This window comes from Sinocyclocheilus anshuiensis, unplaced genomic scaffold, assembly GCF_001515605.1.
Source record: "Sinocyclocheilus anshuiensis isolate Anshui unplaced genomic scaffold, SAMN03320099.WGS_v1.1 scaffold2045, whole genome shotgun sequence".
NCBI classification, from domain to species: domain Eukaryota; kingdom Metazoa; phylum Chordata; class Actinopteri; order Cypriniformes; family Cyprinidae; genus Sinocyclocheilus; species Sinocyclocheilus anshuiensis.
This window is the reverse complement of record NW_015536593.1, coordinates 180,424-192,863: the sequence shown is the minus strand read 5'-3', so window position 1 is coordinate 192,863 and position 12,440 is coordinate 180,424. Positions and strand designations below refer to the sequence as shown.

At 37.3% G+C, this 12,440-nt stretch overlaps 2 protein-coding genes across 2 annotated transcripts in view; both read left to right on the top strand.

The window, feature by feature from the left end:
- The first annotated feature begins 290 nt into the window (after positions 1-290).
- plk4 (polo-like kinase 4 (Drosophila)) lies at positions 291-9,868 on the top strand. The gene is made up of 16 exons (XM_016506081.1): positions 291-516; positions 1,237-1,332; positions 1,434-1,529; positions 2,720-2,834; positions 4,353-5,334; positions 5,477-5,562; positions 5,857-6,212; positions 6,378-6,482; positions 6,741-6,843; positions 6,992-7,141; positions 7,234-7,367; positions 7,586-7,680; positions 7,795-7,921; positions 8,033-8,176; positions 8,968-9,074; positions 9,312-9,868. The coding sequence occupies exons 1-16, from the start codon at positions 487-489 to the stop codon at positions 9,409-9,411; spliced, it is 2,826 nt and encodes a 941-aa protein (XP_016361567.1). The 5' UTR covers positions 291-486; the 3' UTR covers positions 9,412-9,868.
- Positions 9,869-10,722: 854 nt separating this feature from the next.
- The window catches only part of LOC107703450 (inositol-tetrakisphosphate 1-kinase-like), a 50,532-nt gene continuing 48,814 nt past the window's right edge, over positions 10,723-12,440 (top strand). Inside the window, exon 1 of the mRNA XM_016506074.1 lies at positions 10,723-11,062. The gene's annotated coding sequence lies outside the window, so the exon portion shown is untranslated. The remainder of the gene's footprint in view (positions 11,063-12,440) is intronic.

The window sequence follows — 12,440 nt, the reverse complement described above, 5'->3', positions numbered from 1 at the left end:
GACTTCAAAGAACCATGAATATGTGACTGTGCTGTTAAATTATTGAAATATTTAATTTCAGTCTGACAAAACGGTTTGTGAATCCCTGCCTTAACAGGAACTATGTTATTAATTATAGAGAAGCCAGTGTTGCAATCATAAACAAGACCATATCACTATAAATGTGAATTATTCTTGAAATAAACAGTATAGGTACTAAAAACTTGATCTCATCGTAGTAAATAAGACTTGTTCCGTGTCATACTATAAGCTGATCACCGATTGGTCAGTTTGCGCAGCGACGTCGGTTACGTCATTACGCGTTCTAACGGGCGGACTTTTTCAAAATGGAGGAAAGGCAAACATTTTGGAGGGGAATACAAATATACAGACTAAATGCATTTTTATACATCATGCTCAAGTCAAAACATCTCACATTTACGGAAAAATAAGGATATTTTGGATAGAATTACCGAATCGTCGGACTGAAGAGGTTATGAAGTGAAAATGAGTGTCTCAATCGGTGACAAAATTGAGGTAAGCAACGTTAGCGCGGCCGCTTGCAGCTCGAGAGCCATGCAGCCCGACAGACTATTTAATTCAATTATTAGGTTGTATGTATATTTTAAGTTCCCAAAACAGCTAAAATATACCCTTGTACGTCTTTACTCAAGCTTGCTTTATGTGTGGGAAACGTGATGTTAAACAAAGACGAAACTTCAGTTCACAAAATGTAAGCAGTACGTTAGTTAAATCATACTGACAGCCGGTTAAACTACCGTCCGGACCTCGCCTTCTGTTCAGCCTTCTGCGGTATATTTTAGTGCAGCAAAAGTGTTTTGGGAATTAGGAGCATGGAGACGGTTGCTAAGCGACTATGGGTAGCGTCAGTGTCAGGTAGAGTCGCGGGAGGAGAGCGCGAGAGGGATGAACAGATGCAGGTAACTAGTGATGCGTCAACAAAGAGTGCAGACAGTGTGCAACGGGCTGCTTTTTTGTTGTTTAATCCGTGATCGAAACACTGCATGAAACATGTTGGAAGTGAATAATTCATTCCTGCTAAATTTGACTACGAAATCAAAAGATCCACATGAGGACAGAATTTTGGCATCATCTGTGGCTCTTACAATCGAGGTAGGAGATTTAATTCTGAGGATTAGTGGCGAAGAAACTCTCAAGGGGGCAAGATCGATCTCCTGAAATGATCTTATTTGATCTACTGGAATCTAATGCAAATAATTCCTTTTTATGCTTTAGGACTTCAAGGTTCTCACCTTGTTGGGTAAAGGCTCTTTTGCATGCGTGTACAGAGCAAAATCTGTAAACACAGGCTTGGAGGTGGCAATCAAAATGGTAAGAACCTACTTTGTGCTGTTTAATTAACCATAGTGCCAGGGTTGTGGCTGTACATCATCTGTTCAAAACGGTTCACTGTGCCCCATATGTATTTGCAGATTGACAAGAAGGCCATGCACAAAGCTGGCATGGTGCAGAGAGTCATTAATGAGGTGGAGATTCAGTGTCGGTTAAAACATCCGTCGGTTCTTGAGGTGAGTCTAAAACCCTCATCACAGACCCACCAGACGTACTGGTGCTGTACAACTGATGCTCATGTTAGTGTCCAATGAATCTGAATCCGTTTTTTTGACAATTTATTTTACTTTTAAATGTAAAAAAAGAGTTGCGTAGGCCTATACTGGTCATTAAAATCCTAAAATGTCACAGAAAATACTGAATCCAGACATTTTTATAGTGTTTTTATTTTGCTTATGATATTTCATTGGCTACAGCAGTGCTTTTCAGTCTTTTTGACTGCAAGGCCCCATTTTCCACATAAATACTTTCATAAAGAATAAAGTTATCTTTATTTTATTTTATTTTTTGACAATTTCTACCTAATGAAATGTTTTAGGGCTTGGCATGACTAGAAAATGTATATTTATTCTTAAAAAAAAGAGTTATAAAATGTAATTAATTTGCATGATTTTTCCAGTTCTAGAAATCACAATTTAAAATGATTTTCAATGTTTTTCAAGACAGTGGGAACCCTGGTTCTTCAAAGAAAAAAATGGGGGTGAATAATAATAAGAAATAATAAAAAATTAGAAATGTTTCGATTTGTTGTTGTTTTAGCCATTTTAATACTTTAAGAACTAGTGGGTTAGAAGAACAATATTAGTCTTTGTGAGGATATTATTGAAGACATTAGGACACTAATCTGTTAAATGAAAAAGATTGACATTTTTGATAATAGTTTTTTTAATCATGATCCAGTAAAAAATAACTGAAAGTCCGAAATTCACGGGACAAGAATAGTGGAAACCTGATTGCTTTAACAGACATGAAAATATAAAATCATGTAAAATATTACAAATGATTTGATCATTTTAAAATATAAAGTAATGAGTAGGATTCTGATTTTTGCATTTATGTTTCTTACTAGCAGCACTGCAATACTGTCATATAGATATGGACTGAAGAAAGAACCAGCAAGACCCAGCATGTGCATAATATTTTTATTTTCTGCTGCCCATCTTGACCAGGACTCCCTGGTAGAAGAGATACTGTATCTCAACGGGACCTTCCTGGTTAATTAAAAATTATGCTGCATTTGTGGAATATGACATTGTTGTGCATATTATGCATTTTGCGATGTTTGAAGGAATCTGCTATCCTGAATGACTTTCATTCAAAAAGTAGCTATTGACTAATCCTCTTATTTTCTCTTCTCTGACTCAAGCTGTACAATTACTTTGAGGACAGTAATTATGTGTACCTGGTTCTGGAGATGTGTCACAATGGGGAAATGAGCCGCTACCTGAAGGAGAGGAAAAAACCTTTTACAGAGGAAGAGGGTAAGTTCTTCACTTTTATGCCCTCACTTACTTATTGAGTAAATAAACAATCATTAATATATGAAAATAATCCAAATCTAATATAAATCAAAATGCTAAAAGTCAATACATTTTGTTTTAAATTGAGGAACATACAGTTTTAGAATAACAATAACAGGGTTTCCGCGGGGTCTTAAAAAGTCTTAAATTTAGTTGTATCAATTTTTAGGCCATAAATAGTCTTAAATTGTACAAGAAAGTCTTAATTATGATTTCAGGAGGTCTTAAATTTGGGGACGGAAAGACCAGAATTGCGATATGGCTTAATGTGACGATTAAACTTGAAAAGGCGCTGTTTTAATTGAATACAAGCGGCTTTGTGTTCTGCTGTTACCGGGGAAACCGCTATATTTCTGCCATTCCAAAAGCGCCTCCTGCTGGCAGAGAATGAATGTGCGTTTTCAATAAGCCTGTTTTATTGGAGTAGGGTATTCCTGCAATACCGGAGGCTGCAGTTTCAGGACCGCATTTCTTTGCGAGACTTGTTCATTAGCCGCAGCACTTCACGTCTGATGTCTGACCCACTTAACAAAGTGTAGTAAACGGTAAAACAATTGCGGTACAAATTAGTGTGTTTATTAGTACATTAATACATGTAAAATAATTTGATTACAAATACTAGTTTACAACATCCAGCAGCACAGTGAACTGTTTTGCACAGCTAAGGCTAAATGGAGATTGCTGACATCGCCTCACACACTCAAGTTCATGCCAGCTATTACATTAAAAATAAGATGGAAAGATAAAAAAATAATACTTTACATTGATCTAGTCTTTGCATCTGTTTGTTTGATGGTTGAATCAGGTCTCCTCTGTTGGAATAGAATTGGCTAGATGGCGCCGTCACAAAAAATAGGGCCCTAGTAGAAACGCAGTCCTGAAACTGCAGCCTCTGGTATCGCAGGAACACAGTATTGGGGTTGTTTTTGTTCAGATCAATGTGAAAATTGACCCATGTTTTTACCCTGCAAACACGCAGAGCTGTAAATGTGAACTGGTGGATCGATAAGAAGATAATGCATTATAAAAATCTAAACAGTAAAATGTATTTGTGTTATTTAATGAATATAATAATTTATTGATTATAATTGTTTAAATTAATATAATAATTAATACTTTTGACTCATCCATTTTATTTAAAATGGTTTAAAGGCTGAAATGTGAAGTGTATCATTTTATAAAACTTTGTTTTTTTTAAAACTTGTATCTGAAATGTAAATCATGCATTTTACGATCATTTTACAGTTTAATATGTTACTATAGACATTGCCCTACCTTGTTCATATGGTATTAATTTTATTTGTGCAGGTCTTAAAAAGGTCTTTAAAAGTCTTAAATTTGAGCTTAAAAATCCTGCAGAAACCCTGCAATAATCTCAATCTCAAAAGCTGTAAGCTTTGTCATAACAGCCCAAAATATTACTGTATCTTGCCTTTAAACACTGTTTTCAGTTTTTATTTTGATTTTGTTTATCAACAGCGAGGCACTTCATGCATCAGATTGTGAAGGGAATGCTGTACCTTCACACTCATGGGATCATGCACAGGGACCTGACCTTGTCCAACCTCCTGCTCACCACCAGCATGAATATTAAAATTGCAGACTTTGGTTTGGCAACGCAGCTCAAGCTTCCCAGTGAGAAGCACTTCACCATGTGTGGGACACCAAACTACATTTCACCTGAGGTGGCTACACGCAGCGCTCACGGTCTGGAGTCGGACGTTTGGTCCCTGGGCTGTATGTTTTACGCCTTCCTCACGAGCAGACCTCCCTTTGACACAGACACTGTCAAACATACCCTCAATAAGGTGGTTCTGGGAGAATATCAGATGCCCACTCACATATCAGCAGAAGCTCAGGACCTGATTCAGCAGCTCTTGCAAAAGAACCCGGCCCTCAGGCCCAGTCTCTCCGTTGTGCTGGACCACCCCTTTATGACTCATAGCAGGCCCACTGCAAGCAAAGACTCTGGGAGCAGTGATGGAGGGTCCATAGACAGCGGCATAGCCACCATATCCACAGCCTCCAATGCCACCAATAGCAGCAGCAGCAGCCGGCTACAGAGGGAAACAAGGCAGGTGATTGGTCAGCCTTTACCCAATCGCATGGTGCCAATCCCCAGCCACTCCCATCATTCCACCAGCTCCAGTTTTAAGAGCGGGCGAGATTGGCAGCCAAATTTACAAGATGATTTATCAAGGATGGGTATAGGTAAAGTTCCCATGGGTGCTGACAGCAGAAGGCCTCATTCTCGCTACTTGAGACGGGCTCACTCATCAGATCGATCTGGTGCTGGGTTTAGCAACACTCCACAGGAGGCGGAGCTGGAGAGATGCCACTCTGAAGAGATGCTTCCAGGGTCTGGACGATTATTTTCATCAACCTCCAGTTACAGAAATATGCCCCATGGCTACTCTGAGCAAGGGCGCCTACCTTCTCCACCTGTAAAACAGCCTGCAAAGTAAGAGGCGGTGTGATTCTATCAAAAATGACTGCAAAGTTTAATAATGCATTGAGCGCAGTTAACATATTTGCATTTCAGCATTATTACGATGTATTTTTTGTAATTAGTGCTTTATGTTTCTCCCCCCCCTCTTTCTCAGTCCGGGATCATCTTTCTCTACATCCACCCATTCAATGAAGACACAAATGCCTGATTCTCAAACACAGGCCTGGTTCAGCTGCGATGGTAAAATTCCCATAAGAATTCAGAGTTTAAGAAATATTTCAGGAAAAATGCACATTCTGCCATCATTTACTCTTGTGTCGTTCCAAACCTACGGAGCTCCACACGACCAGGGTTATTATAGTTAATTGAAACTAAAACCATTTAACCATTAAAAAATTACTTAAAATAAATGATTAAAAAAAACAAAATTATTTTATTTCAGACCATTGGAAATATTTAGTATGACTTTTTTTTAAAAGCCTTAGGACTTTGAGATATCGAGTTTTCTCAACCTTAAAACATTTTTACTTCTAGGACCGTTTAAGAGGCCGGCGGACCTGAGCAGTCACAGCAGCAGTGGCAGTTTCCACTCTGGACGAGGGCCAGTCGGGACACAAACCTCCTGCAGTGACAAACCCAACGGCCTTCACTCTCAGCAGCAACCGAACCTTTTTCCTCACAACAATCAGGGGCCCTGCAGGGAAGATGTGTTTGGATCAGGACACGTGTCAGAATCTCAGGGCTACTCGGACGCACAGTTTCTGGGTCCACCCCTCTCCAAAGGCAAAGCAAACACAGAGAAGAAGGAGAAAGTGTTCCCTAAGAAGAGCTTCCCACCACTCTGTGCTGTCAGACTCAAGCCTATTAGACAAAAGACCAAAAACGCTGTGGTGAGTGAAGCCATTAATGTCTTATAACCACTTATTATTATATTGCCTTGTGAAACCATAAGCCCATTTCACTTTGAGTTTAGAGCACTAGGGAGAACCTGTAAGTTATTAGCTAGAATTGCTGATTTAGATCATTATGTAACAAGATGTGTATTTCCTCTCTAGGTCAGTATCCTGGATTCTGGAGAGGTGTGTATGGAGCTGCTGAAGGGACAAGGAGCTCAGGAGAGAGTCAAAGAAGTACTTAGGATATCCTGTGATGGATCCATGGTGAGGGACTAAAAACTCACTAATTCATGTAATGTAATTAATGGAATACATAATACTGTTCAAATTTTTAGGGTCAGTGAGATTTGTTTTAATGAAATTCCTACTTTTATTCAGCAAAGATGCATTAAATTGATCAAAAGTGCCCGTAAAGACATTTATAGTGTTATATTGATTATTTGTCATTAGTGGAGAAAATTATTAATATTTGTGAATCTCTAATTCACATGCTCTTTTTTTTTTTTTGTCAACGGTTTTTAGGTTACAGTGTACCAGCCCAATGAAGGGAAAGGCTTCCCTGTGTTAGACCACCCACCCTCACCACCTGAAGACATTCTCATCTGCAGCTATGAGGACTTACCAGGTACAGCACCATACAAGACTTCAGTAAAGTGATGATAATTCTTTTGAAAGGGTCATGTGTTTATAATATTCATAGTTATCACCGTTTCCCTCAGCTGTCTCTATTCATTTGAAAAGCATTGCATTAAACTTACTTGCATTTACTGCAGAAAAATACTGGAAGAAATATCAGTATGCCACGAAGTTTGTCCAGTTGGTGAAATCGAAGACCCCTAAAGTCACACTATACACAAAATTTGCCAAGTGCATGCTGATGGAGAACACTCCTAATGCAGACCTGGAGGTGTGCTTCTATGATGGTGAGCGGCACAGATGATCTCAGCAGAATGAACTGTGTGTAGTGCTGATTGTAGCTGATTTAGGCTTAAGGAACCTTTTTTTCATCCTTTAGGTGCAAAAACCCATAAGACGAGTGCACAGGTGCGTGTGGTGGAGAAGAATGGGAAATCGTATACAGTGAAGGGCGACGTTGGGCTGAGTGGACTGAGTCCTGAGTGTAGACTCTACATGGAGCTCTCTGAGGAGGTACTGCATTACTGCATCATGTTTTCTACTTTGTGAAAGCATGACTTGACATGTTTAAGAGTAAAATTGACATTCTGCATTTTGATAGATGCACATTCAGTGCTTGCATGTTTATATAAGGTCTTTCAAAGGTCAGGTGGTACTGCTTGCTACATTGTTCTTCCAGCTATTATAATGCTAACCAAGATTCAAAGCTTGTTTTTTGTTGTTCTTCTTAGGGGCATCGAATGTGTCTGTCTTTGGAAGCGGCCATCACTGCTGAGGAGCAGCGAAGCGCTAAGAACACTCCATTCTTTCCCATCACTATCGGCAGGTGAGGCTTAAAATCTGTCACCAGAGCTATAAAACTGTCAGCCAAACCCTATTGGTTGAGATTAAAAGTCATGCATGAAGTTTGTCTCGCATTCACCGTCTTATGCTCCATCAGGAGACCCACCAATCCAGCCTTTTCGGCTTCTCAGCCTCAGTGTTCGTCTGAGTCTAGCCCAGCAGCACCTGCAGAGGTGGCTCAGGTGTGCCTCAGTCCGCCCCAGCCACCCCACATCACACCATCAGTACGTCATGCATGCACATTATCCCAAAGCACATCAGTTTTGGTATTTCAGAGTGTGTCCCACTCTGAAATTAAATGTTTCATTAACAGTAACTTATGCCTTTCCCTCTAGATGATTTCCTATGCGGGATCGGACTTCACCACAGCTAGTGTGGCTAAAGGCAGCTCACCCCACTCAGGCAAAGATGAACGCACCATTAACACGGGAAAGGTGCTCAAGTCCATTTTTGTGCCTAACATCGGCTGGGCCTCTCAGGTAAACTGTTTGACTAGATAGTTTTTTTTTCTTTTTTAATTATTATTTTTATTATAATAATAATTATAATTAATGTGTGTAAATAATAAATGTGTAGGCAACTGAAATTATAGAACAAAAATAAGAGATCATTATTTACAAAAACTCAAATTAAATGCAAATACTTTGTTTCTAAACACTTTAATTACTGAGAACATTTAAAAAAAATGTTAAGCATGATAAGGAAATTATTTAATTTGAATATAAATCATGGTCGCACCACATGACATTTTTTAAGGCTACGGCCAATTTATCTAGATGAAAAAACACTAAAATCTCTTCATTTTAAATTTTAATATGAATTTATGTGTGCACAACATTCTTAATGTTTGAACAATTACAATAGATATTTTTTGTATTTTAAAATTGGCCTGTCGAAAATCCTTATACGTCAATGACCCATATGTATATGTATGTATGTATATATATATATATATATGTATATGTATGTATGTATATATATGTATATGTATGTATATTTATGTATGTATATATATGTATATGCATGTATGTATATATATGTATATGCATGTATGTATATATATGTATATGCATGTATGTATATATATATATATGTATGTATATATGTATATGTATGTACGTATATGTATGTATGTGTATATATATGTATATGTGATACTATATGTATATATACTGTATGTATGTATGTATGTATGTACATATACATATATGTATATATATATTAGTATTAGCATTTAAGTGTGTTTATTTATTAATTAATTCTTTTTTAGTTAACTACTGGTGAGGTATGGGTTCAGTTTAATGATGGATCCCAGCTGATGGTCCAAGTTGGTGTCTCTTGCATCATTTTTACTTCCCCTGATGGACACATCACCAGGTAAAACTTGTTATAAAGAAAGAAATATTATTTAAGAACCATGACACTGCATTTGCAATGTATGTAACTTCTATAATGCATAATCCAATTGTGCATTTACATTTTTTTAATTGCAAAACAAGGCCAATGACATTTATAAAGACTAATCGAGGCCCATTTTTGATTTTATGTTGTGTTTAAGAATGAATGCTGGCAGAGATACTGTTCTGAATTCTTATGCTTTTTGTTTCCTCTCAGATATAAAGAGAATGAGAAGTTACCAGAGCTGGTCAAAGACAAGCTTCACTGTCTCTCCACCATCCTGGGCCTCCTCGCCAGCCCTGCTGTCAGACGCTGATGGGCACTAAACACACAAATAAACCTGTGCATCGCTGACGGAAGCACTTGTTTTTTTTTGTTTGTCAAATTCTCGTGAATGTGCTTTGAGTGTTTGTAAATACATTTTTAAACCTTTGTACATATAGTCCCAAAGATTATGAAAATTATGTATTTTTTATGTTGTACATAATGGGTTTCCTGTTTTTGTTTTGTGTATTTAGTTTGTGCATGGTGCCTTTTATTTTGTGTATCAGTTCTGCTAAGCACTTCAATGAAATGTTAGCTGTACAAACATACAAGCATTAAACATCTGCTGCCTGGTGTATTATTGCTTTTTTGTGTCTTCTGTGTTTATTTAAAGCACATGTGGGCAGGATTTATCATACTGTTCAACTGGTTACTGATAATGACAAACTGCAAATTAAAATATAAATGGATGAATCCCACAAAAAAATTGACAATATATTTTAGTCTATCACCCCTAAAATCTAGAGATAAAAATATATTTTTAATAAATAGAAGATTTATTTTTAGTTTCCTGTTGAAATGCAAAAAAAATCTCATGCTCAGTGTATTACATTTTTTTTTACATTTTAAAGTATTTTGTGATGTACACTTGTTATATCATGGTAGTACATTGTGGTATTGAATTTATTTATTTTTTGCTTTTATTTTTTTAAATTATTAAATACCATTTTAAAGTTTGGAGTCTGTTTTTTTTTTAATTCTCTTGTGCTTTTCAAAGGCTTTACATTTTTTTTTACATTTTAAAGTATTTTGTGATGTACACTTGTTATATCATGGTAGTACATTGTGGTATTGAATTTATTTATTTTTTGCTTTTATTTTTTTTAAATTATTAAATACCATTTTAAAGTTTGGAGTCTGTTTTTTTTTTTAATTCTCTTGTGCTTTTCAAAGGCTGCATTTATTTGATCAAAAATACAGTAAAAACAGGAATATTGTGAAATATTATTGCAATTTACGTAGCTATTTTCTATTTTAATATATTTTAAAATGTAATTCCTGTGATGGCAAAGCTGAATTATCAGCAGCCACTACTCCAGTCTCACATGATCCTTGCAGAAAACTGGGAAACATAAGATCTTCATCGGTTTTAGACCCTAAAGATCAAACATTACCAAGAAAATAGAAATATTTTATATAAAATAAATACAACAACAACTGTTGTTTACAAAGCCTGATTTACAACAGTCAACTTTTACATAAGACACTTTGAACAAGTATTTTCCATCGCATTCTCAAACAAAAACCGCTACACGAGTGGGTTGAATTTATTACCTTGTTTTGTACAAAACCCAACTTCTCAACGTGAGTAATCGCGTTGCACTGGCGCCCCCTTGCGGCAACATTCATTCACACTATCGACTATTCAGCGGCAGCAAGGCAATAGCGGTACAAACCTGTCATGCTTTAGGAGGGACACACACGCACACACACAAGCTAGCCGGACTGAATTGAGCCCAGCCCCACCTCAGGAGGCGTCTGGATTGAGAGCAGATCGCATTCGATCCATCTGATCATCACCAGAGCGCCTTTAATTCTCAGTCTCAGCGACAGACAGACAGCAACACGAGTCATGGAGACCAGACTGCCCTCCAGCTAGCTAACTGCTATCCGGTCGGAGCCCGAAAACATGCGCTAGACAGGTATTTACTCTGCTGCATCTGCTCTTTCTGTGTCCACAGGGGAGAAAACACGACTTGAAGATTTCTGACATCCATCAGTGAGACTTGAGATGATCTGAATGTGGAAGTAGGTGGGAGTGCTAGCTTGTTTGCGCTGCTGTTGAATGGGTTGTTGATGGCGGATTTCAGGAGTCCTCCGGGGTCTCTAGTATTGCTTTCTGTTTTCACAAATGAACAGAATATGTATAAGGAGCAGATTCAACTGTATTTCTATTCAATGATACTGTGAGAGTAAGACTTAAACCAGAAGAGAAATGGGCTGCGTCTCCAATTCTAGTGAGCTGCCTTCCTGGACAGCATTGGTGGGCATCACGGCGCTTTCTAACGATCGAAAAGTTTCAACTCTCCCTTGAAGCATCGAATCTTCGAATCACGGTCGACCTGGGGCCTGTACCATGATGGTGGCTGAACAAACTCGGGGTTACAGGATTCGTTTTGAGTTGACAAAACCAAACCAGTCCAGTCCGGCTTTGTTGGTACCATGAAGCTGATCATCAACTTTCTCTGTCAACTCAGGCTTTGATCCTGAGGTAATGGAGCACGTGCACATCAGAAATGAACATCCAATCACATGCCTTGAAACTGTGATTCACTTCTCGTGAGAGAGTCAATGCGATTCACTACCAAAGATTAAAAGATTGAACAATATGAAGAATTGAAACACATTTACAAGATGAAACGATCTATCCATGAAAGAGGAAATCTTAAAGAAAACATCTTGCCATATAAGTGCAAGTAAAAGTTGTACAGTTAGTTTATAGAGTTGATAATATTTATAGGTATAAAAACCCTTAAAATCTAAGCTTGTATGTAGTCATGTTTAAAGCTATTGAGTCTAAAACTTATATTGCATATTATCTATATGTTTATATTAATTTAAAATAAAAGCTTAATAATTACTATTAAACTAATATAGCTTGTGTAATGGATTAAGGGTATAATAATTATATCATATAAAATAATAATTAAAAAAATCATCTCTAAAAATCAGACAAATTTATCTTTAAAAATGTTTTTCTATGTAGCGTCCTTTAATTTGAAGAGCAAAGAATTCGCATCAGGTGTGTTTTGCGTTTTTAATATTTATGAAGCCACTTTAATCTGTATCGCATAAAAACTTGTTATGGATTTCATTAACTAGCTGCGTAACAAGAACATGACCAATTTAAGTGTATAGGACAACTAAACTATCAATTTAAACAAAAATTTACCGTCAACTACAGACGTTGCATCCATCGATTCCGCCATGTTTCTCATTGACACGCCCCCAACTCGGAAACTTGGGGGTTAAAGAAAATTTCGAGTTTCCCACTCGTAATAATGACTTTGTGGTGGAGTT